Below are 23,055 nucleotides of genomic sequence, written 5' to 3'. Positions count from 1 at the left end.
GTGATTTTCATTCAATTCTGAATCGAAATCATGTATTTCAAGCAAAATTTGAAATTTGGCCAAAAATGAAAAAGTGGGAAGGGTATAGCCTTCCCACTTTTGTCAAAATTGGCAAAAAACGACATCCCTTGAAATTGCTTTAAATTGTCACGGTATAACCAAAATTTAACGCTGATTTCGGTTTAGTCATTGGTTTTCTTGTTAAACCAGCCGTTTTGAAAATTAACGAAATCAGAGCTGTGAGCGCACCAACTTAATTTATGGTTTTTAACGTTTAAATAAAAATTTACAAGGTCAATTGAAAAATAAACTTGATTTCCGTGATTTTCATTCAATTCTGAATCGAAATCATGTAATTCAAGCAAAATTTGAAATTTGGCCAAAAATGAAAAAGTGGGAAGGGTATAGCCTTCCCACCTTTGTCAAAATTGGCAAAAAACGACATCCCTTGAAATTGCTTTAAATTGTCACGGTATAACCAAAATTTAACGCTGATTTCGGTTTAATCATTGGTTTTCTTGTTAAACCAGCCGTTTTGAAAATTAACGAAATCAGAGCTGTTAGCGCACCAACTTAATTTATGGTTTTTAACGTTTAAATAAAAATTTACAAGGTCAATTGAAAAATAAACTTGATTTCCGTGATTTTCATTCAATTCTGAATCGAAATCATGTATTTCAAGCAAAATTTGAAATTTGGCCAAAAATGAAAAAGTGGGAAGGGTATAGCCTTCCCACTTTTGTCAAAATTGGCAAAAAACGACATCCCTTGAAATTGCTTTAAATTGTCACGGTATAACCAAAATTTAACGCTGATTTCGGTTTAGTCATTGGTTTTCTTGTTAAACCAGCCGTTTTGAAAATTAACGAAATCAGAGCTGTGAGCGCACCAACTTAATTTATGGTTTTCAACGTTTAAATAAAAATTTACAAGGTCAATTGAAAAATAAACTTGATTTCCGTGATTTTCATTCAATTCTGAATCGAAATCATGTATTTCAAGCAAAATTTGAAATTTGGCCAAAAATGAAAAAGTGGGAAGGGTATAGCCTTCCTACTTTTGTCAAAATCGGCAAAAAAGGACATCTCTTGAAATTCCACAAAATTGTCACGGTATAACCGAAATTGAACGCAGATTTCGGTTTAGTCATTGGTTTTCTCGTTAAACCAGCCGGTATGAAAATTAACGAAATCAGAGCTGTGAGCGCACCAACCTTATTTATGGTTTTTAACGTTTAAATAAAAATTTACAAGGTCAATTGAAAAATAAACTTGATTTCCGTGATTTTCATTCAATTCTGAATCGAAATCATGTATTTCAAGCAAAATTTGAAATTTGGCCAAAAATCAAAAAGTGGGAAGGGTGTAGCCTTCCCACTTTTGTAAAAATCGGCAAAAAACGACATCTCTTGAAATTCCACAAAAATTCCACGGCGTAAACGAAATTGAACGCTGATTTCGATTAAGTAATTGATTTTCGGGTTAAACTAGCTGTTTTTTAAATAAAAGAAAATTAATTGCGGTTAACTCATTAACTAAATTTTCTGTTTTTTTTTCTGTTTTTCTTCGTCTGCTACATTTTCTTAGAGTATTCTTTAGATCTTTACGGGTTTTCTTAGACTGGATCTACAAAAATGCCACAACCATTAAAATTAGCTGTTATTTGTTCAAGCAACATGAATCGTAGTATGGAAGCACATAATTTCTTAAGGTACAAATGTTTCAAGATTGTTTATTGCATGTGTGCAGGTTGCACTACCCCTTATATTTAATTTTTTTTATTCATGTGTTTCATTCTCTGAAATTCTCTTTATATTATTTTTTTAGCAAAAAAGGATATAGAGTCCAATCATTTGGAACAGGAGATAAGGTCAAGTTACCAGGAGCAGCTCCGGACAGACCTAATGTGTATGAATTCGGGACACCTTATGATGACATCTATCAGGATCTCTTGCAGAAAGATAGAGAGCTGTATTACAAAACTTGATTTCACAAATCAAAGTAAGTAGCCATTTAAGTTGTATATTCTTTGTAGGTATACCCGAAATGGACTTCTTCATATGTTGGACCGGAATAGGAGAATTAAACCTCATCCCGAAAGATTTCAGTCAACATCAGAACAGTTCAATCTGATCCTTACTTGTGAAGAACGAGTCTATGATCAAGTGATCGAAAGTAATAGTCATTGTGTATTGTTTCTTTACACACCATACATAACATTTTCTCTATTTAAAAAAAGGCTTGGAGGGCAGAGATAGTCAAACAACTCCTGTTCACATAGTTAATATTGAAATTCAGGATAACCATGAAGAAGCAACAATAGGTGCATTTCTGATGTGTGATCTGGTAGCTATGGTAATACATTCTTAGGAGTCTTAGCTGGCTTTTACAACTTCAATAGTTCTTTATATTTAGATGGCCAATAGTGATGACCTTGATAATGACATCGATGAAATGTTGCAAGATTTTGAAGCAAAATGCCAACGCCCAATATTACATTGTCTGCTTTTCTACTAGTTCGCATTTTCAATATTATATACAGAAACCACATGACCGTCAAATTGTATTTCCAGTATTTGATACACAAGCTCACTGATCTAAATGAGCATATACTCTTCGAAGCTTTTCGCGCTTATGCTTTTTGTTGTGCTTCTTCCAAGGTTTATCACCAAGTTCATTCAGGTTACTGCATGAACTAGCAAAAAATAAAATTCAATAGTCAATACAATAAAAATGTCCTTTGTACTAATAGTACCTACCCCGGAAAATTCAAGTTTGCGGTAACTCCTTTTGTATGAGTTTCACCAGGAGTAGATGCGCGACCTTTACTGTGTGCAGTCGATAAAGATTGGCTAAAAAATGCCTGGTCAATTGACTGGGAATTATTGTAGTTAGTCTGTTAATATGCAATAGAATTAGATACAGTTCATAATTGTTAAACGTATTCGAAGTACTTTGGTGACTCTCAACTGGAAGGGTGTTGGAGTTGCGGTTGGTTTAAGTGGCCTGCTTCTATTAGCTCTAGTAAATTCTTGAAATTCACTCGCATCTGTTTCTGGAGGTGGATTGCAATAGAGCAATTTTCCCTGAACGAAATCTTTCAAGATGTGGCGGGATGAACGAGGATTATCAGGCAAGCCTCGCGCCGTCATAAAGCCTCTCATGACTATAACGATAAATATTGTCAGAATGTACTCTAAAAAAAAGACAGAATTTAAACGATGTTAGAATATTACATCCGTAGGCATTAAGTAACTCCTCGGAAGTTGGGGGTCGGGTTGTGTCTTCCCCTTCACTGGGTTTTGGAATAAAGATGCCATAGGTTGATTCCAGAATAGAGCGAGGAATAAGAGAAGCGATCAAATTTACTGGCCCAACATGATCTCGCATTTGGTCAATCGGTAAAATGCCCCAAATTATCATTTCATGTTTTGTCGAAACGAAACTTGGCATCACTAGACCAGGACAATCACAGAGAATTAAATCGTCATCTATGTTTATGGTCTGGAAGAGGTAAGAAGAAATAAATATTATGCAATTTTTAGCTCGCATATGTATCGCTCGAATCTAACCTGAAAATGTTTAGTTTTCCCGGGAGTAGCCGAGACAGACACTTTCTTGTACGTGAGTAAAGAGTTGATGGTGGAACTCTTTCCGACATTTGGGTATCCCACAAGTCCAACAACTGATCGCCCTTCTTGAACTTTTCTTCCTTTGTGAATGTTCTTGAACAGTTCCACGAGCTCCGCCCCAGAGAGTAATCGAGTACTGTTTTTAATTTGACTGCCTATTTTTAGTGGATCACTTTGAACTTTTATCGACAAGTTATTTTTAGTTTCTTTAGCCTGCTCCACTGATGTCCCTATTGTCTCCTCAGTTATTTGTTGATCGGTAACAGGTTTGTTTTCTACAACACTGAATTTTTCGTTGTGATTATCACTTTTGCTTCCACCTTCGCACACATGATTATCCTCTTCATTTGCGTCTTCATTTGCGTTTTCCTCTTCCTCTTCCTCTTCGTCTTCCTCTTCGTCTTCCTCTTCATTTTCATACTCGCTTTCATCTTCTATTTCTTCTTCTTCAATTATTTCTTCTTCTTCTTCTTCCAGCAGCTTTAATTTGCGTAACTGGTTGTTTTGATTCTCTTCTAATGCCGAGAAAAAAGCCACGGGTAAATTAATGTTATCAAAGTATTCGGCCCAGAGCTGACGCTGTTTTTCACTCAAAAAATCGGCCTTATTAATCAGAATCAAATTCATTTTCTCCTGACTGGTTTCCACCACATATCGTTCTAGATCCTCACAACGGAACAACATGGGATTTCGAGCATCGACAATCTGGACAACCACCTAAATATAGAAATACGAATGAATGGGTCGGTTTTAGTCACACAATAATTCAACACGGAAATTACTATAAACATACATCGCTTCTCTCAATCACACGCCACAGTTGCCTCCAAAAATCCAAATTTTTTTCATAAGGTGTTAGTGTCACACCCTCGATTTCCTGCAATTCAGAAAGACCCTTCCTCCATGCCAGAAAAGCTTCTCTTTCAAGCTGTTGTAGTTCCTCCCCACTAGTTGTTCTATCCCACAATGGTCGTCTTGGTATTTTAAGGTTAGCTGCATTTTCAGCTTGTGCAAGCTTAACCTTAGTTTTCTCCTCTGCACTGAGCAAGCCATATGTTGCTTGTGTTTTTGCAAAAGTTACATTAAGTTTCTCAGCCTAAAAATGCACCATAACTTGAATTAACATTATTTTTTTATTATGATGAAGCTTTACTAACTGCAAACTCAGTTCCTGCTAGTTCTGCGGTTGCTAGAAATTCATCTAATTGGCTTTGCTCTGTCACAGATTGCAAATTCAGACGACCCCAATCATAACCATCATCAAGTTCTGATGTATGTAACTGAAGAGTAAATATTTAGTTAGCGTAATACACAAATAAATACGTTTTCTTTTTCTCATTACCATAGTCGGATCACCTTTGCGACTTTTGCCTTTTCCTTTGCCAAAGCGATCCTTAATGATTGCTCTTCCAAGTTGAATGCCTTTTTTCCCACCCAATGGACTCGTTTTCTTCCCCATTTTTCGTGAGAACTTTAAGCTTTTTAATTATAAGTTTTTAGCAACAAAGTCCCTATGAAACAAACATTAACAGAAATTTTCAATAATTGTGCGCACGCGAGGTTTTAAGCAGACGATGTATGGACGTCAAAAGATGGGCAAGAGAGTCATCTAGTGTTGCCTGTCTGAACAACGTCATCACGGAAAGATTTAAAACGAGAAAAACACAAACTGTCACGAGCAGATCCCAAAGCAAACTGGAAAATAACACTTAAATAGCTTATTGTAGTAGCTGTTAACAACCCTATGTATACGTTCGTTGTTGATTTATTTCGGAGTAATTAATAGCAAGTTATTTAGAGCTTATCTATTTTTTTTTTATATTAACCGAAAGACGTAGCCTACTGTTTCCAGGCAGACACAAAATACTCGAGTATAATCCGATGCATTATCGGTCCCATGGTTTTCTTCAAATGTGCATGTGTGCGTGTGCATGTGACAAATATGAGTTTTATCACCATTTTATTCCCACTTTAAATAATTTACTTTTCCATCAACAAAGCTTTTATATTAATACCGAATTTCAACAATTATAACCGAATTTCAACAATTTCCTCTTGAAATGTTTCTTTTTGTGCTTGAATGTTTCGACGAGATCGTATGATTCGACGAGTCGTATTAAAGTTTGGCTACTTTTAATGACTAAAAGTTCTTGATTTTCAACCAAAAGAAATAACCAAGAGAAAAGAATGGTTCACTTTATTTACCTTTTTTTTTTTATTTTGTATATTTATACGGTGTAAACCACCGATTTTTTTTTCTTTTTTTTTTCTTTTTTAACTCGTGTACAACATGAAGAAACAAATTCATGAAAGAGGAAGGAAAATATTAGAGCCACAGAAAGGAAAGCAGACGATAGGGGGCGATTCGTTAAGAATCTACTAGAGATGATTTGGTTAGAGATGACAATTTATTGAGAAAAAATTAGAACAAACGTGGTATAAATAGGGGTAAAAATTACAAATTCCCAACAGACTAGTAACAAACGTCAACCTGCTCACCAACAAGCGATGCAATGTACTACTACCTTCAAATAAATACTCAATCAAAATTAATGTGTAGAGTCGGAAAACACCATCTTACTGACTTTTCTGGTCAGTGGGTCGCCAAAATTTATAATTTTTTTTTTCTTCTCAGCTCCGTCAGAACTGATTCACGAGGGACAATACATTGTGAATGGGAGACTTTTTTTCTTTTTCATATTCATTAACGTCGTTATTGGATGTCGTTCGGAACTTGTCGTGCACGTTTTCTCTCGTCTCTACTTGGATTTAGTTTCATCATCTTGGCTGTGTTTGGACAAGGCCAGCAAGATCATGGTAAGCTCCTTCTTGCTGATTTTCCCGTCACGGTTAAAATCGCAGCCACGAAGAATGGTCTCTTCAAAGTCCAGAAGATCTTGGGCGTCATAATCCTGCATGGTGTAATTTGATACAAAATAAAGCACGTCGACAGAAAATAAAGCAATAGCGAATAGCTTGTTTACAACATTCTTCATTTCTTTCTTTTTGTTAGTTTGTTTTATTTTATTTCTTTATAGATCGCTGATAGCGCTAAGTCCATGACTATATTTTATGGCGCCAAGTCCGACAGCTCTCGAGAGGGCGGCATGAGCGCTTACTGTGTGAAGCTCTTAATGACGCGGTTGAAAGGTAGGTGAGTTGGTTGAGTAAGGAGAGGCACAGACCTACGACTAGATGTGTACGAGGTAAAAGACCGATGCCAATTGAATCAGATGCCCTCATTCATCTCCCTAGCAAATTAGGCCGTTATAATAAATGAGCGTGAACTCGTGAGCCAGTCGTTGTACAACCCGCCATCCAACCAAGTTCTTCAGATCGTTAACAATACAATTTCAGTTCCAAATTATTTCTCAACGTCAATGCCCCTCTCGTCCGAGCGTGTAAGCGCAATAGATAATAAAGCGTAATTGCCAAATATTTATTAACCCGCAATCGTACCTTTTTCACTAGTTCCAATAGATCTTTGAGGAATCCACGTAGTTCTTCGTTTTCAATCGTTCCGTTATTGTCCTGCGCAGGAAAAAACGTGATCACTTCAATTCATTTTTAGAAAGCAACATGTATAATAAAGACATAATTTTGATATTCATTTGAAATTAGTTTTAAATCGTGTAGGGAATTGTCAGTATTGAGTGCAGGATCATCAGCAGCGCAATCTTCTGTCTCTGTCGACAGAAATGTCCACGTCCAAGGGATACCCAAACTCATCAGAGTGGCTTCCGATTGCCAGGATTCGGGACGAAGGAGCAGACAATTATAGAAGCGGGATCAAGCAAAAGGAGCTCCGCAAGGATAAGCCATCACCAAAGCGGTCGTCTTTTGGAGTATGGGGGAGGGGGGGGAGGGAGGGGTTACGCCGGTTACGGTCCGCAAACGCAATGCGACAGCACTCTGACAGCTTATAGAAAACTTGCTAGAAACTTACTCTGTCGTAGAGAGCAAAAACTCGTTCAATATCATCCTTTGATAGCACTGTTGGGCCCTGCAAGCGTCACCGCAGGCGTGAGCAATGAGAAAGATGTCAGGAATGGCAGGATATCCATTATAAATATCGGACGCGAAATGGAAGAAAACAAAAAAGAACGAAAAAATAGATTGATATGTGTCGTTACGCATCGGTGGTTAGCAATCAATTTTAATGAGTTAAAATAATTAAATGGAATGCATCTTTTAAAAATAATATTTTAAAAAAAGTCTTCACCTTAAAAACTTGGCGGCACAGGAAATTCTCGCGGACTGGAAGCAGCCTACATAGAAATCAATCGAAATTTTGAAAATATAAAATAAAAAACAAAAAGATAAATAAATAAAATAAACAATGAAGAAACTATTTCCTTTCATCTAAAGAATTCATTTCAACAAGAATACCTAGAAAAGAAAAGAGAAATAATTCATACTTGGACATTTCGGAGAGCTGGAGTTTTCCATCCCGATTGGAATCAAACACTTGCAACTGTAAACGTGAATAAAAGATAACTCGGTCGATAACTATAGGAAGGTTAGATGAAGTTTTTATTCGGCCATCGCTTACCATAGTATCCGTGTACTCGATCAACTTATCTTCGGTGACTTCTTTATCACGCTGAGCCTCAGTTAACAAGTCGCGCAGGAAGTTCTTAATTAAACGTCACGGCCATAAACAAAAAGCACACGAAAAAAAAAAAAAGAAACATTCAATTTATATTTTCGTTCAATAAATTAAAGGGAAAGACCAATGACGCAGTCGATGTATGTATACACGAGAGTAAACTGCGACGTGACCTACTTTCAATTCGTCAGCTTCGATGAATCCACTGCCGTCAGAATCGTATTCTCGCCAGATCTGTGTTGCAGACAAACAGAAAACGATGCTGTTTAATTAACTAATTCGTCTTGTTGTCAGCTTGTCAGTTGTTGCCACTACGTTCATTGTTACCTTCATAAATTCGACGCTGGAGTCCAATGGATTGTCGAAGCGGAAAAGTAGCAAAAAGTTCTCCTCCATGGGAAGTAGTTGGGCCAACTATTCAGAGCGCACGTGCAATCGAGTTCCGAGAAACGAAGGCGATCAAAAATTTAAAGACCATTGTTACTCCAATTATATAAAAAATAAATAAAAAAATGCATGTAGAACATCCGACTAATGATACAAAACAAACGAAGCAGCCCGTTCATATGGTAACAAAGACAAGCCTCATCGTGTTACGATTGAACCAATCATGCCATAACTGTCAATCTTCGCTCAGCAATTGTGACACACACACACACACGTCATGTATACCTCACGAATGTCGATTTTTCCGTCTTGATTATCGTCATAAGCTTCCATGAAACACTGCTTCAATTCGGCCAACATCGCATCCGACACGACCTACAATCAAACGAATAAATAAATAGAACCAATCAGTATAGAGAAAAGCAAATAAACATAAACACACGCAGCAAATAAGTTGGGGCATTCTCCTTCTTTAAAACATCCATGACATTCTATCGATTGGCGTTTCGTTTTCGCCTGTATACCGGCCAAATAAACGAGGTCGGGCGCTATTTTCACATCAACGAGTCTGGCCGAAAGAGAAACGTGAACAACAAGATAAACAAACAATACGTTTAAAGCAGGTACAAGCCCATAGTCGTGTCAATCCGCTCTCAAATTTGACATCGTCACACGTTACGTGAAGTAAAAAGCTCGCGCACGCAAAGCAGGACAACACGATCACCCAAACAACAACAACAATTTGCCATTGCTGCCACTGATCGACCGTCAAGTTTAATACATTGCCATTGCGTGTCGTTCACCGTATAGATTCCGTCGATTGACAGCAATACATTTATATGATCTACATATCCATTCTGTTCGGATGGCGATCGCTATCCGCTCTATTGATGAGTGGATTTCTTGTTTCTTTTTTTGTTATTCAACCCGTTCCAGTTGCTGGTTTGGATTCTTTCGAACCTGTCCCGCTGTTTTTATAGCTTCAAGCTGTGTTTCAAAGTATACACAGCTAAATGATTGATGGTTCTTAGGTCGGATTCCCGCAGTGCGGGCAAGAAAATTTGGCTAAATTAGAACTTATGGTTCATTTTGGGTCTATTGCGGAGTGCTGCAGTTCCAACCAGACTATCTAAGCACATTCGATCAAACGAGTCTGACTAAGACGAAGGCAACTTTTCTGTTCTGATGCGCTTAACGTTCTGAGAAGTGGAAGTGTGAGGAAATTTTGTTTTGTTTTTGTTCTTCCACGTCTGCTTTTGTTTTTACGAGAAAAATATCTTTTTTGGCGCAGGTTGATTGAGTTATGGAAGACAAACAACAGAGTGAACTTGAGGTCCTTGAGCACCTCGAGGGTCGAATAATCAAAAGCATAAAATAAAGAGAAAGGGAAAAATAAAAAATGCGCAGAGAGCTACAGCATAAATATTGATTGTAGAGTCATGTTGAAATAGAAAATGATCTCCCCCCGGGCGGATCCGCGTTCTCTAAATGTAATAAACGCAAAACAAAAAACACACCGAGATGGCAATGAACACGACATGTCAACAGATATAAACTCTGCATGCGCCGATATCTCGAGCCTTTTTTTCTTTTATTTTCACGAGCCATTAAAAACAAGCGTGCAATAAAAGTCTCTCGGCCAACTATCGACTTGCATCTCACCGCCAACATTCAACCTTTTCTATTGTTATCATTTTTTGTTTTGTTTTCTTCCTTTTTTTTGGGGGGTAGGCTCTTCTATACCAGTTTCATCATTCGAGGCATTTTGGACGCTGTCAACGACCAGTTTGATAGTTGGTGAGCCCGTCTACTACGCTATTACTGTATATGGACACGCATGCACCACGCATCGATCGACGCTCCTTCCTGCCCAGTCGCTTAAGGTGGAGGGGGAGGGACCTGTCAAGTGTGTGGACCAAGTTTCCAGGTTTTCCCGATATTTCGCAGAACTCTGGAAAGAATGTTACGTGCTAGTAGTGCAACTGCTGTACTTGGCTAAAATGGAGCTACCCTACGCGTGTAAAAGCGATCCTTCATCACTGCATCGTCTTCCACATTAATGCGCTGCAGTCCAGCAATGCAGGTCCGCTAGTAAATTGAGAATCCATCCAATAACGATGATGAAGGAGCACATAAACGACGAGGACATTGAGCGCAAGGAAATGCCGCAGAAGACGAGGCCAGAGCGACCCTCCACCAGGCGTATAATGATAACTATATGACTATTATGTAGTCAGAGCAACCATGAATCGAGTAAAGCTTATTCTGCCACTCACACGAATGAAATACAATACGTGAATACGTAAGCAGTCTCTTTTGCTGTGTCATAAGTCTTGGCTCTCAACTTTTCGGGGCAAGATATGCAAATCTTACGAGGGCGGATGTCAAAAGGACTTTTTGCGAATTTGGAGGACCCGGGCGTATTGTTTTAATCTTTTGTACGGATGGGAATTTTTTTATTTTTGTCAATTGACATCAAAAGCTGAGTTAAAGTTGAAAATCTTCTTATTCTGCATAATGATGTTCCTGTTTTCTATGCATTTTAAAAGTCTCTTGGCGGCAGCGGCAAGGAATAATTCAGCTGACAAGAACTATAGGTCTTTTTTCGATTCCGCTGCAAGCCTCGCAGCGCCGTATTATGCAAATTGCTTGCAATTGAGTTGTCTCCCTTCCTTGTCGACAAGAAATTTGGGTTTAGCTTTCCCAACGGATATTTTACCGGTTGTGATCAATATATATTTTTTTTCTGTTGCGTGGCCTTTCAGATTTTTATGCAAACGTGATCGAAAATTCTACTTTGTAAATGGGGTGATTTATCAACGTCTAAAAACAAGTCAGTATTGCCCACTAAACCATCCCCAGCGATTCCAACGCTATAGAGACATTAGACACAGATCCATTTTCGTAAATGTAAAGAAGTTAGTTAGACTCACCTCGGGACCGACATCCAGGATGTTGACACTGGAAACGAATTCAGCCAGGAAGCCATCCAGCTCAGTGCCTTCGATGTAGCCATTAGCTGCAGACAGGATATCAAAGAGAGAAAGAGAGAGAGAGAAACAAATGTTTACCTTTCATAATTCGCAACAGAGTATTACATAATGTACGAAACGGATGTAACATTTATGCAATAGTTTGGCCATCCAAGGAGTAGATTCGAGGAAAGCTATAGATCGTAAATAAAAATTGATCGGTGGACAGAGGCCTAGTTTGAGTTATGCCCCAGCCACTATTATTCTTTGAAAGAAGAATACATGCGTACAGTAAAAACTGAGAAAACGAAGATAACACATTGTCGGCGTCTGCTCATAAATAAAAATATTACAACGAGATAAAATGAGTTATAGGCATTCTCATGTTACGCCAAGCTTCTTTTGTGTTTTCTTCTCCAATAAAGGAGAAAATTTACCGCCCATCTGTTCAACAACAAAAAAATGAAATGCAAGAAAAAGGTAGAGAGAAAGCTAGAAAGACTTTAAGAACGAACTGCGTTGAATATACGGCAAAACGGCGGTGCCATTTGGGAAGCCCTAAGCTTTTCCTTGAGCGGTAGTAAATGTAGAAGCTAATAGGCACTCGCAATACTAATAGTGGCAGTAGTTACTTATAAAAAGAGCATTGTACGATTTGCTATCAAGACACAGACACACACGCATACAAAAAACAGTGCCCTTGTCGGGACGCTAAGAGGCGGCCACTAAAGTTTTCCGGCATATATACGAAGAGCCTTAATAATTTGGTATGTTTCGGGCAACTGTCGAGTACACGTCTACAGTTTATGCAGTCTATACAAATGCACCGCATAAGCCACAACGCGGAAAGGAGCCAAAAAAAATTATGTTTAGTAGGCGGGAAAAGCGGGGGCACTTTGACAGACATATGTACGCAAGTGTAGCGCAAAACGCTTGATGATGTAAAGTAATGAGCGAAAGGAGAGCAAAGTTCACAAGAAGAGCTAAGCGCAAATGCATTTGACCCGAACGATTTGATGATGATTTTAGTGAGCTACTAATCGTCGGCTTTTGCCATGATAATGAGAGCGGTCGAGTGAACGGCCGCAACCATAAATCATAAAAGAGAAGAAGAAAAAAGAAAGTAGATGGACAATAAATGATGAAAGTGTCTGACATTGTGTAGATGTGAGGGAGAAAAACACAGAATTTATGTTCGTTTATATCGAGCAATATCCACGATCCTTTTGACGTGAGCAAAATTGAGTTTTTCAAATTAGATACACCCCCAATTCGAATATATTTACGTATATCCTACGAGCAATCATAGATGCGGTATGATGTTAGGATTGGAGTTGTTTTCTTATTCCGGCTTACACTTCCGTTTTGTTTTAGTTTTTGTTTTATTTACGGCATTTCCCATGAATTATCCCTCACCAGGATTCGTGTGTGTCGTTACATGCTAGTCACAGATAACAGTACATCATTTCAACAAAACAAGGCGATGGAATAGTAAAAAATAAAAAGGGAACGACTCGTAATTGGATAGGGGCTGTAAAAATCGATCGTGACTGGTCAAACATAGCCGAATATAGTGTCCGTAATATTTTGCCTCTTTTTTTTTCTCTCTTTTCGGGTTTCATTACGTGCCGTTGGGCCTGGCGTAATTTAACGCATAAAGAGGAAAGCGAACGACAACAGCAAAAAAGAAGAAGAAAAGAGAGAGGGAGAGAGAAAAAAAAAGAGCAACACAGCTCTATAGACACATACAATGAACGAGTGGCTGTTTTATCTTTCGGCTCCATGTCTTTCTTTTTTCCCTTTCTTTCTCATCTCTGTAAATGTTGGCTGTTCCATAAGCCCTCGGTCGTTCAACAAGGACAGTCCGAACGACAAGACCCCGATATAAAAAATAAATAAAAGAAAGCATACATAAATAAATAAAAATAAATAAATAAGATAGCAATGGCAACAATAGCCCTTCTCGTCTGTCGCTCCGCAATGCGCCAGCATCCCGTGCTCGGGGAAAGGCGCACGCTACCCCTCCCCCCTATCCCGCCGTCAGGCTCGTCATTTTGAATAAAATTTCATTCAGTCTCTCACTCTTCTCTCTGTATATTATTATTCGTCTCTTTTCTTTTCTCAAGTTCATTTTTTTTTTGCCGCCCCCCCCCCCTTTTTTTTTTCTTATTGAACTTTAGTGCACTTCGTGCGCGTTTGGTCGTGTGCCGTTCCTTCTCGCCCACAGTTTCTTTTGTTGACTTAACTCTTTCCTGTCTCTCTTTGATTCTCGCATTCCCTTTTGTGCACACTGCAGAAGAAGAAGAAGAAGAAGAAGAAGAAGAAGAAGAAAAAAGATAAAGATAAACATCAGAGGAAGGAGATGAAGGTACGTTTTCTTTTCAACCTATTTGACATCCGGAGCACCGGGGGGAAAATATCAACTTCGCACGCAGTGGCCCGCAATAACCCGACACGTGCGTTGGTCTCAGTTCACGTACGGTTAAGGAATCACTGGCGGTACTTCCTCTTAAGAACACGACACGTGCCTTTTGTACAACCGGCGTGATTATAACAATACACGTACAGATTCTCCGTCTTTCTTTCAATGAAAATGCTCACAATCGCTTTTGAATGGCGCCAACAACTTCAAAAATGTTTCAATTATTTTACCCCTTCATTAAACTGACTTAATTAGGGGAGAATCGTATAATTGAAGTTGTTCTTTAGGAAACAAAGCGAATGGTTCGCTATTCTTTTTGTATCGTGCACATCTATAGTTATGGAAAGCCTATCGGGAATAATATGGCACTTGACAGAAAGCCACGGGATTTGCATTTTGCTTTGCGGCATGAACGAGAAATCCCGCAATGGTTATCAAGAACAAGCGCGCGAGAGAGAGGAGGTTTTTGTGTACTCAAAAGACAACTCATGAAAGTTAGTTTATGGAGGAGGGTAAAAGGCAAAAGCAATCGGGTCGCAATCACGATATAGGCCAGCAAAAGTTGGCCGAGAAGCTCGACAAGACTATGTCTCTTGGTAATTGAAGAATAAAGTTGTTGTGCCAATGCCAAGTGGCTTTACAGGGCAACGATTTGGCTTTGGTTATTGGCTCCAATGTCGTTTTTTGCTTGTACAACCGAGTTTTTGTTGTTAACGGGTCGCGGGAAATAAACTAAAAGATTGCACCCATCAGAAATCGATCCATTCTCTCATTTCTGCTCTCTTTTATTTTAATATAAATATTTTTTTTTTACAAGTTTTTGATTGCGCTGATGATGCCAGTAAAAACCAGGACGTTTCATGGGTGGAGTCGTGTTGTTTGAAATCGTGACTGCCCATCGTATAAAGCGCCGTAAGGTATAAAGTCAATATAAGAACGCAAACATACAGACATGCATAACCGGAGACAATTGAAAAATGTATAACAAAAAAAGAGACATGTAGTACATAATAAATGTACTTGTATACGCAATCTATTGTTGAATAATGGTCAATTGTTTGATTATTACCGTCTTTGTCGTAGTGGCTCCAAACGTCCATGAACTGGTTGGCCGACAGTTTGGTCAACTCACGGCTCTCGGGATCGCGGAATTGGCGCATAAAATTGCTGCAACGATCCAAGTTGACTCGGATATTGTTCTTCAGCTGCTGCTGCTGGGCTGCCGTGTTATTCTGATTGCCGGAACTCATCTTTTGTTTTCTTGTTCTCACTGTCAATAAAAGTAAGACAATTGTCAACGCACACAGGATAAAAAAATGAAAATTAAATGAGACGGTACTGTGCCTTATGAAAAGAGGTTTAGCTATCATATCACGGCTAGACGATTTACTGAGAAAGAGAGCGGAGTGGGACGTACAAAAAGGATCCGCAAACGATGCCATTTCAATAATTCAAAAACATTCGTGGCATATGGCGCTCGTTTTATGTGCCCGTCGTCTGAGGGAAACAAGGAAGAAGAAAGATTCATTCGCGTTTCCTGGGAAACGTCAGAGCTCACGGCTAACTGGATTGCGAGCCCAAGACACTGTAAACAAGGCCATTTTAAATAATAACGCAATAAGCTACACTTAATCACGAAGCATGGGACGGAAAAAGAGGCGTAGTACACAACAGTACATTGCCAATGTTGGCTCTTTAACAGCGAATTGATCCGAAAGTGGATCAACGACATAAATTGCTGCAAACTGACTCGATTTCCTTCGTTTACAAAATATATATCAAACACATGTTCCATCAATCAAACTTTTTCCAATCATAAATCCCTGCTAACGGTTTGCAACGGTAGCGCATATAAAAATAGTCTGAAGGAGTGTCTTCAACGTCATCAGCAACAAAAGACTGATGATAGATACCGTCAATTACTTTTCGCATCCCAAACAGTTCACCGTCACGTGTGTTTTTTTAAGGGGGGGTTTCAGCGAAATCATATAAAATATTCCTTTGATCAGCAGATGATGATGACTCAGACGGAGCTTTCGCAAAACTCGAGTTAAAAGCGCACGATGAAAACATGAAATAGAATTTGGTATTATGATTAGCTTATAGTGTATGTATGGTTTCACAATCGTCTAGCCATTATTGCAATGTTATTGCTCTTCGTATATAGCCCTTGCAGCAGAATAAAAAAAAGTGGGGGGTACATTGTTCGTGAACGCACGCATTTCGTGTCCCGTTTTTCATCTAGACGACCCGCGCCACCGAGAGAGTCTACGTTTGCGTGTTTGCCCACGCCGCTTTTCGAACTTTTCCACCTTTTCCTTTTGCAAAAGTTTCTCTATTTTTTTTCTTCTTCTTCTTCTTCTTCTTTTAGTTGCGTTGCAAGATTGTATAATCAAACTGACGATGCCAATTCAAACACCAAGGCTGCGCCTAGGCTACTATTGTTTTGTTTCTCTTCTCAATTTTCATATTTTTCCTTTCTTTATTTGCTTGACACATCGCAATTGCTTACCGACAGTCGTCTCTAGCGTGCTGCAAGTCTGTTAAAATGGGCGTGCCCTTTGTTGAGTCGATTGGTGGACGACAGAGCCCGCATAAATTGGTGTATTTATTTGTTCCGTGTTTATTCGCATAGCCTTAGCGTTGGTGTAGCTCCAGACGCCCAGCAATCTCACTAACCCATCCGAATAAGGCTCAAAACTTTCAAAAATAAGAAAAACAAGTCTAGTAGATGAGGAAAAAATATACATATATTTATAAACGATTGGTGCTAAACAGTGGATAGAAAAAAACCGTTGAAGAAAAAATAAATCAGGACTCGCAATAGCGAGGGCCGATATAGTTAAAGATCTTGTGCGTACGATACGCCTCCAAACGTCAAAAATGAAACTGAATTCAATGTTTCGACCATATGGTGGCTTTAAGGGTGGCCAGAAAAAAAAACAAAAAAAACGGGAGGAGGAAAAGACTTTGTCAGTTGAACGAAACCGTTCGAGACACGCGAGCTCTTCTACGCTAGACAAACAGGACCGACATGCGGCGCGCGTGCTGCAACATTCACGTTGGCTCACGGTGAGACCCCGTCATCCAGCTAAAGCTCCAAACATGCAACAGACGCTGAATTTTTAGGGCACTTATCAACGGGTAACGCGAATCTATTGGTGGGATCGTAAACCTATATGAGATACCTGATCAAAAGCTTATTGTAAACTTAAGTTAGGTACACCGTTACAGTTAAGTGCGAAAAGCATTTTCTTTTCTTTCTGTGCATGCGGTTATGACGTCCGATTCAATGAGGCCGTTCAAATGATCCAAGTCAAATACTGAAGCGGCAAAAATTGGATATCGAGACTACGAAGGATATCAATTGAACGGCAGTCGACAATATAGTTAGGGTCAATGTTTCGTTCAATCAATATATGGCTAAAGCGAATAGCACAAACGTATTCTACGTACATTCTCGTAATACTATAGACACAAACGCCCGGGCCAAAGTAAAATTTTCAAAAATGAAATCAACCAAATTTGGGGAGTTAAAAAAATCTAGTCTTTTCAGTTCTTCTTGTTTGACAGGAAGGGTGTTATTTTCTGATAGACTCGGAAAGAAAAAACGTAAACCTGATGATGAATGGGAAACCTCTTTGGCCATCTATAGGTCTTAATATATGCTGAAGGCGATTGCTATAGGGGGGAAAAGAGGGATATTAAAGAGTAAACAACGGACAGAATTTCTTATGGATGTATCCCCTCCTAGTGGCAATGGCGTGATTCCATCTACCACCACACAGCACAACGACCATGCTGGCCTCCTTGACACAGCTGCTGGACGGGTGACGGCCAAAGATGATTCACGCCACTGCCGTTCGGCCTCGCCCATTTTCCACGCGCACACATTTGAGGCAGGCCTCCCTGCACATCAATAAATTCTTCTGCCAGAGCAGCAAACACACATCGTAGATGGCACAAACGGGGAAAATGTTTGTGTGGCTGCCGTGATTTCCGGACGCCCCTCATCTTTCTTTCTAGCTGCCTCATATTCTCGTCTATCATCTCCCTTTCATTCTTCTCCCCATCTTTTATCTATTCCGTACGGGTAAGCTTCGTGTCCGTCCCTTAACAATCTCTAGCTCTTGCCGCCCGTATAAATTGTGACGCGCTTCGGCCGTCTGATTTGAATATCCATGTACGTTACATTTCCACTGACACTTGTACATCAACAAGACGGACCCATAAAAGTCTGAAATCATATTCACAGTTGGTCGACAATTATTCCTCACTCTAATAGTCTTTAACAGAAATACGGACTTGACGTTAAAACTTACTAATGTCCTCTTGGTTACATTTGATTTGTGTAACCAAAAAAAAAAGAAAAAAAAAAGAAAAAGGAAAGACAAATGAGTCACGACGAGATACAGAAAGCAGAGCTCGCTATCAGTTGACACAGCATGTGTAGACTCGGCTGTGGACGATTTAGAGTACAGATAGTCCACATAACAACAAATTAAATAATTCAACAGCCAGACCACCACCTGCTGGGCTGCTGGCGTGCAGGCCCGTTCAGCCTTCAAATGGAAGGTCCCCGACGTGTATAATGGAACAGCCAAGTTATCGCCCATATATAGTATAGCCGTACGAGCGTGCGCCTTTCTCATTTCCTACTCCATGACATGCGAATACGATGAGGAACCAAACAAAAATTTCATAAAATAGCGTATTTGGTGCATGACAACGACGCATTGCTATGGTGATCTATTGTACCATGGTAGGCTTTCAAGCCCAATTTCCTAGGCCAAAAAAAAGGGTGTTTCCTCCACCTTTTCCATAAGCTAAACAATCTAGCAGGTGAATGACAACCTTTCTACTCATTTTTTTGTTGAAGACATAATAACTAACAATTAAGTATAGCCGTAAATATTAGACATATAGCAGCAATATCAACAAGTCCATTAAATTTAGCGCTTTGACGATTACAGCTCCATTTTGTTTTAGAGTGCAGCGCATCGTTTGATTTCTTGCCTTGTATATATGCACGTGTTAAAGAATAACATCCGCTGCAGTCAACCATTAAAAAAATTAATAAATAAATAAATAAGTAATGGATTCAAACAGGGCTGTAAGGATATACTAGATCGTCAATGGTTAATAAAATGCTGTCGCCTCTTCCGGACCGGAGAGGACAGTGACATTCGATAAAAACTGTATAGTAACAGATCAGCGTAATAATGGACTGTCACCACTACGATACCATGTATATTTTGCATAATGCCATATAGACGTTCGAAAAGAAGAAGAAGAAAAAAAGAAAAAAAAAAAAGGGAGGAGGAACGAATGCCTCTTGTCGAAGAGACATGTCATGTTGCGGCTTTCCTTCTGAGCTCAAAGCGCATTGAAACGGAAGTGACGCTATTATTCTCCGGGGAGGTTTTCGCTGTCTGTATGTGTACGCAAAACTATTTTCCTCGCGTCCCTCCTTTCCACATCTTATGTAATGTCCAACGCCATATACAGTTGAGTATATATAGACAGCATGCCACACTGCAACTAACACGGGATGTATATGGCGGTACAATAGCGACTATACCTAACCACCTATAGACGCGCTCGTGCGGAATTGTGTTACCTTTCGGCAACCGACACATTCGCTAAAGTTACGACAAGAATTCTTTTTTTTTTCCCTTCTTCTTTGGACGAAGAAAAAAGAAAGTTTTCGGTAGTCGTGTGTTGTATACGACATACTACATCAGAATATATAGAAAGTTACGTGTACACTTGATGGACGCTAGTTTTAAAGGGAAATGTACAGTAACTTGAGTTTCTTTTTCCTTTTTTAAATGAAAAATAAAATGAAATAAAGATAATTGGCCACTTTGGCGGAGGGAAGTTAAGTTATTCTTTTATAAGTGGATGGCCACTTTTGTGGAATTAAACAGATAAAAAAAAAAAAAACACGTCATTGTTTTTTGCCTTTTGTTCGTGTGTTCCAATTCTTTATTCGATCATACTTTTATTTTATTTTCAGGACTTCCAATCTTTGGCGTCTATGATCGAATCACCAGGACTATATAACTTTGGATGTTCGTCTCCGACACATGTCTCGTTTTTTTTTTTTGCCGCTACGGCTGGCTTTGTTGGACCGTTCCGGCACCCCCGGAAAGATAGGTGGCCTTAATGGAACCCTGTGATGACGGAGAAGGAACACAGCACGTCCCCTTTTATTATTATTATTTTTTTTTTATACAGCAAAAGCGGAACTAACATAATGTTATAGAAAAAAGGACGTGGGAAGTCAGTTGCGTCGACACACAATTGGCTTCCGGAGGTCGTGATCTGACTTCAATTAACTTTTAATTCCACGTCAATCACTGCTGTACATACTAGTTCCTACGAGACGGACAGTACGCAGTGCATTGGAGATTTCTTTCTTCTTTTCTTTCTTTTTTGAAGGAGAGAATTCTAATTACTAACTACTGGAAGCGCGTAGTCTTCCTCAAAGGACGCTCCTATTTTCTATTCGTTTTTCAATGAAGAAAATGAGAAATGAAGAAACTGCGGGCAAAACTATGAGAAAGGAGCCACCAACTTTCGATCGAGATATAGGTATGCTTATCGATTCCACTATAGAATAATAAAAAACTAAACAATCATCAAAGAAATAAATGAATCAAATAAAACTCTCTCGTCGGCTTCAAGATGCTCGAAGCGTTAAGTCTATGTACAAATAAAATTCGTAGTTTGATGGCATCAAAACAAACCATTTAGCTTTTAAAAAGCTAGGATAGGCTCTCGTCTAGGTCTAATTTTAAATTTTCAGGTCTAATATTAATTACTCCACCTACGTTTTTTTTTTCGTTCGACGGTGATGAAGAGCAACGGTCGTTGACGACGTGAAAGAGAGACAGAAGACAGGCGTCGTTGGCGACGAAGATGCAGTCAACGAAAGACCTTTCAAACTATTGACGGTGCGTGGGTGGGGAGCAACAAAAAAAAACGTGAAGGGAAAGAAGTTAAAAAATTATATTTTTTTTCGAGATGGGTGTGCTGTCCGGTCGGTGGCGGGAGAACGTCAACTGAGCCGGCACTGTCGGACGTCCCACACCTTTAGCATTTTTTTTTTTGGCCGGACTTATGATATATTTCTCATTGTGTCTGCGTGCGCGTGCAGGCTCCCCCTCGTTCACTTTTCTCTTTTCGCCTCTCTCTTACTACAACAAACACAAGCGCGTGCTCATGCGCAATGCAACAAAACAAACGGCAGATGCTATCGCAGCGTATTGCGTTTCTAACTGGCAAGTCTATGGCGTTCCCGGTGATATATCGTTATCAAAATAACCAGTAATGTACACAACGGTTGGCACTCACTCGATCACCGAGTTCTACAACGGAGCCATTCTCTGTCGGCGGTTGCACGGCCAACCGACTTGAACACGAGTGCATGAAACATTTGAAAAGGAGAAACAGTTCAATGAAAAATAGATCCACAGTCGAACGTTTTGAAATGATCCACTTGTCCGTCGTATTCAGTTTGAAAAATAGGAAAAAAGGGTGAGCCTCTCGTGCAATTCCGTCTATTTTGCATAGGCAGAGCCTCCCCCCCACATTATCATGAAAAGGAGCACAGTAAGCAACGGTGTTGGTGGTATACGTATATCGATCACAATTCAGTGTGTTGATAGCGCAGGCTTTTCAAAAGAGAAGGGTGATACATTTTCAGTGTAAATAGATACATACGCTAAAGACATAGAAAAGCTATTGACGATGGCTTAGGACAAACACACGCTGAGAATGTTATTGCGGTCGTGCTTTCTTTTTTTGAGACGAGATTAAACGAAACAAAACATGCGACAGCCGGTCAAAGCTGGTTGTTTCTTTAGTTAGCGGTTTGGGGAATTCGATCCAATTACAGATAGGAATTAAAGTTTTACTTAGCAATGGGAATGTTCTCATAGTTTAAACAAGTATCGGGACACTGACGCAGCTGCAAGGGCCAAAATGACACAGAAAAAGGTATCGTGTAAAAACGATTGCACACGAAGCATCTGTGCGGATGTTTGCTTTGAGCATGTCTGTCATGCCATGCCTGAAACAAGGTCTTGTCAAGAGCACCTGATCTGGGGTACTGAAACACATGCGGAATTCTTCCCTTTTTATAGTTTGCGTTCAAAGGAATTGGCCCGTTTCATTTGCTTTTGCGGAGGAAAACGAAGCATCAACACTTTTAACGAATCTCGTTCAAATCTTAGCCGTTTCAGCGTTGCTTTGATGGGTTCATCTATTTCTATTTATTTGCATGTACGTATAAACAAAAGGGGGAGCTAATCAATTAACTTAGCATTTCAATAGTTATTTCTTTTCACGTTTTAATCAATCAAAGTTTTAGAATTTAACTGGCAAGAAAGGTACGTTTCTTTCTTTGATTTGTCGAACTATGACGTCTGTCTGTTGGCGGAGGGACCACCTCTATCTAGTCGTGCGACGGTCACATCACGAACGTCAAACTTCATCTCGGATCGGAGATTTTATGTTATTTTATCCTGGTTTGATCTAAAACGTCTGTTCTACTTAATACTAAGTCTGCACAGCTATACGCTATCCAACAAAAATCGAAATTGAGTTTTGCGCTCACACCGCACTCATTTCCCAGTGTACATGCAATGATGCTCTTTAAAAGAAGAAGACAAAATTCAAATCAGAACAAAAAAAAGTTTGGCCGTTGGATCGCTCTGTCCATTCTTTTTCTTTCTAGTTTTCAACGATCGATAACATTCGAGGGAGAACCAGCTGGGTCGCTAGTTTCTCTCACATTTTTTTTTTTTCCCCAGGAAAGTTGTGTATATAGTCTTTACATCCATAAAAACTCCCTCCAACAAACCATTGAAAGCGCGAAAACAATAAAAACAAAAGAAGATTTTCACTGGGCTACCGCTAGTGTGGCATCGTTTAAACATCCGTTTTTCTCCGGCGCCGTCTTGTTGGTGTATATTCATGAAAAAAATAAAAATAAATAAATGCGCATCAGGGCGTTGGTCGTTTCCGC

The 23,055-nt window shown here is 39.3% G+C and overlaps 3 protein-coding genes across 6 annotated transcripts in view; 1 reads left to right on the top strand and 2 right to left on the bottom strand.

The window, feature by feature from the left end:
• The first annotated feature begins 1,441 nt into the window (after nt 1–1,441).
• On the top strand, nt 1,442–2,620 carry LOC123466333 (RNA polymerase II subunit A C-terminal domain phosphatase SSU72-like). 2 transcript variants are annotated; one of them, XM_045171087.1, is made up of 6 exons: nt 1,442–1,465; nt 1,587–1,710; nt 1,827–1,970; nt 2,035–2,174; nt 2,239–2,354; nt 2,401–2,620. In XM_045171087.1, exons 2-6 carry the CDS (start codon nt 1,634–1,636, stop codon nt 2,593–2,595), a joined length of 672 nt encoding a protein of 223 aa, XP_045027022.1. In that variant the 5' UTR covers nt 1,442–1,465; nt 1,587–1,633; the 3' UTR covers nt 2,596–2,620. The 2 variants fall into 2 exon arrangements, with proteins under 2 accessions (XP_045027022.1, XP_045027023.1); XM_045171088.1 differs by having other exon boundaries at nt 1,447–1,465; nt 2,415–2,620.
• On the bottom strand, nt 2,550–5,224 carry LOC116919004 (large subunit GTPase 1 homolog). The gene is made up of 8 exons (XM_032924841.2): nt 4,974–5,224; nt 4,789–4,911; nt 4,425–4,727; nt 3,572–4,348; nt 3,236–3,503; nt 2,954–3,165; nt 2,759–2,895; nt 2,550–2,694 (listed from the first exon to the last, which is right to left on the bottom strand). Exons 1-8 carry the CDS (start codon nt 5,088–5,090, stop codon nt 2,589–2,591), a joined length of 2,043 nt encoding a protein of 680 aa, XP_032780732.2. The 5' UTR covers nt 5,091–5,224; the 3' UTR covers nt 2,550–2,588.
• A 796-nt stretch (nt 5,225–6,020) lies between these two features.
• LOC116919009 (calbindin-32) overlaps nt 6,021–23,055 on the bottom strand; it is a 37,792-nt gene continuing 20,757 nt past the window's right edge. For 2 of the 3 annotated variants that reach the window (XM_032924850.2, XM_032924852.2), the window contains exons 4-14: nt 15,091–15,291; nt 11,561–11,646; nt 8,913–9,002; nt 8,568–8,654; nt 8,418–8,474; nt 8,184–8,267; nt 8,050–8,105; nt 7,854–7,899; nt 7,578–7,634; nt 7,091–7,162; nt 6,021–6,543 (exon numbers count right to left, since the gene is read on the bottom strand). In XM_032924850.2, coding sequence (XP_032780741.2) covers nt 6,391–6,543; nt 7,091–7,162; nt 7,578–7,634; nt 7,854–7,899; nt 8,050–8,105; nt 8,184–8,267; nt 8,418–8,474; nt 8,568–8,654; nt 8,913–9,002; nt 11,561–11,646; nt 15,091–15,271 — 969 coding nt within the window. In that variant the 5' untranslated portion in view covers nt 15,272–15,291 and the 3' untranslated portion in view covers nt 6,021–6,390. Of the gene's footprint in view, nt 6,544–7,090; nt 7,163–7,577; nt 7,635–7,853; nt 7,900–8,049; nt 8,106–8,183; nt 8,268–8,417; nt 8,475–8,567; nt 8,655–8,912; nt 9,003–11,560; nt 11,647–15,090; nt 15,292–20,857; nt 21,097–23,055 lie in introns of those variants that run through there. The other variant, XM_032924849.2, reaches the window with a different exon arrangement.

Source organism: Daphnia magna, linkage group LG3, assembly GCF_020631705.1.
Source record: "Daphnia magna isolate NIES linkage group LG3, ASM2063170v1.1, whole genome shotgun sequence".
In the NCBI taxonomy this organism is placed as follows: Eukaryota; Metazoa; Arthropoda; class Branchiopoda; order Diplostraca; family Daphniidae; genus Daphnia; species Daphnia magna.
The sequence above is the reverse complement of the archived record's forward strand: the minus strand, read 5'-3'. Positions and strand labels throughout refer to the sequence as shown.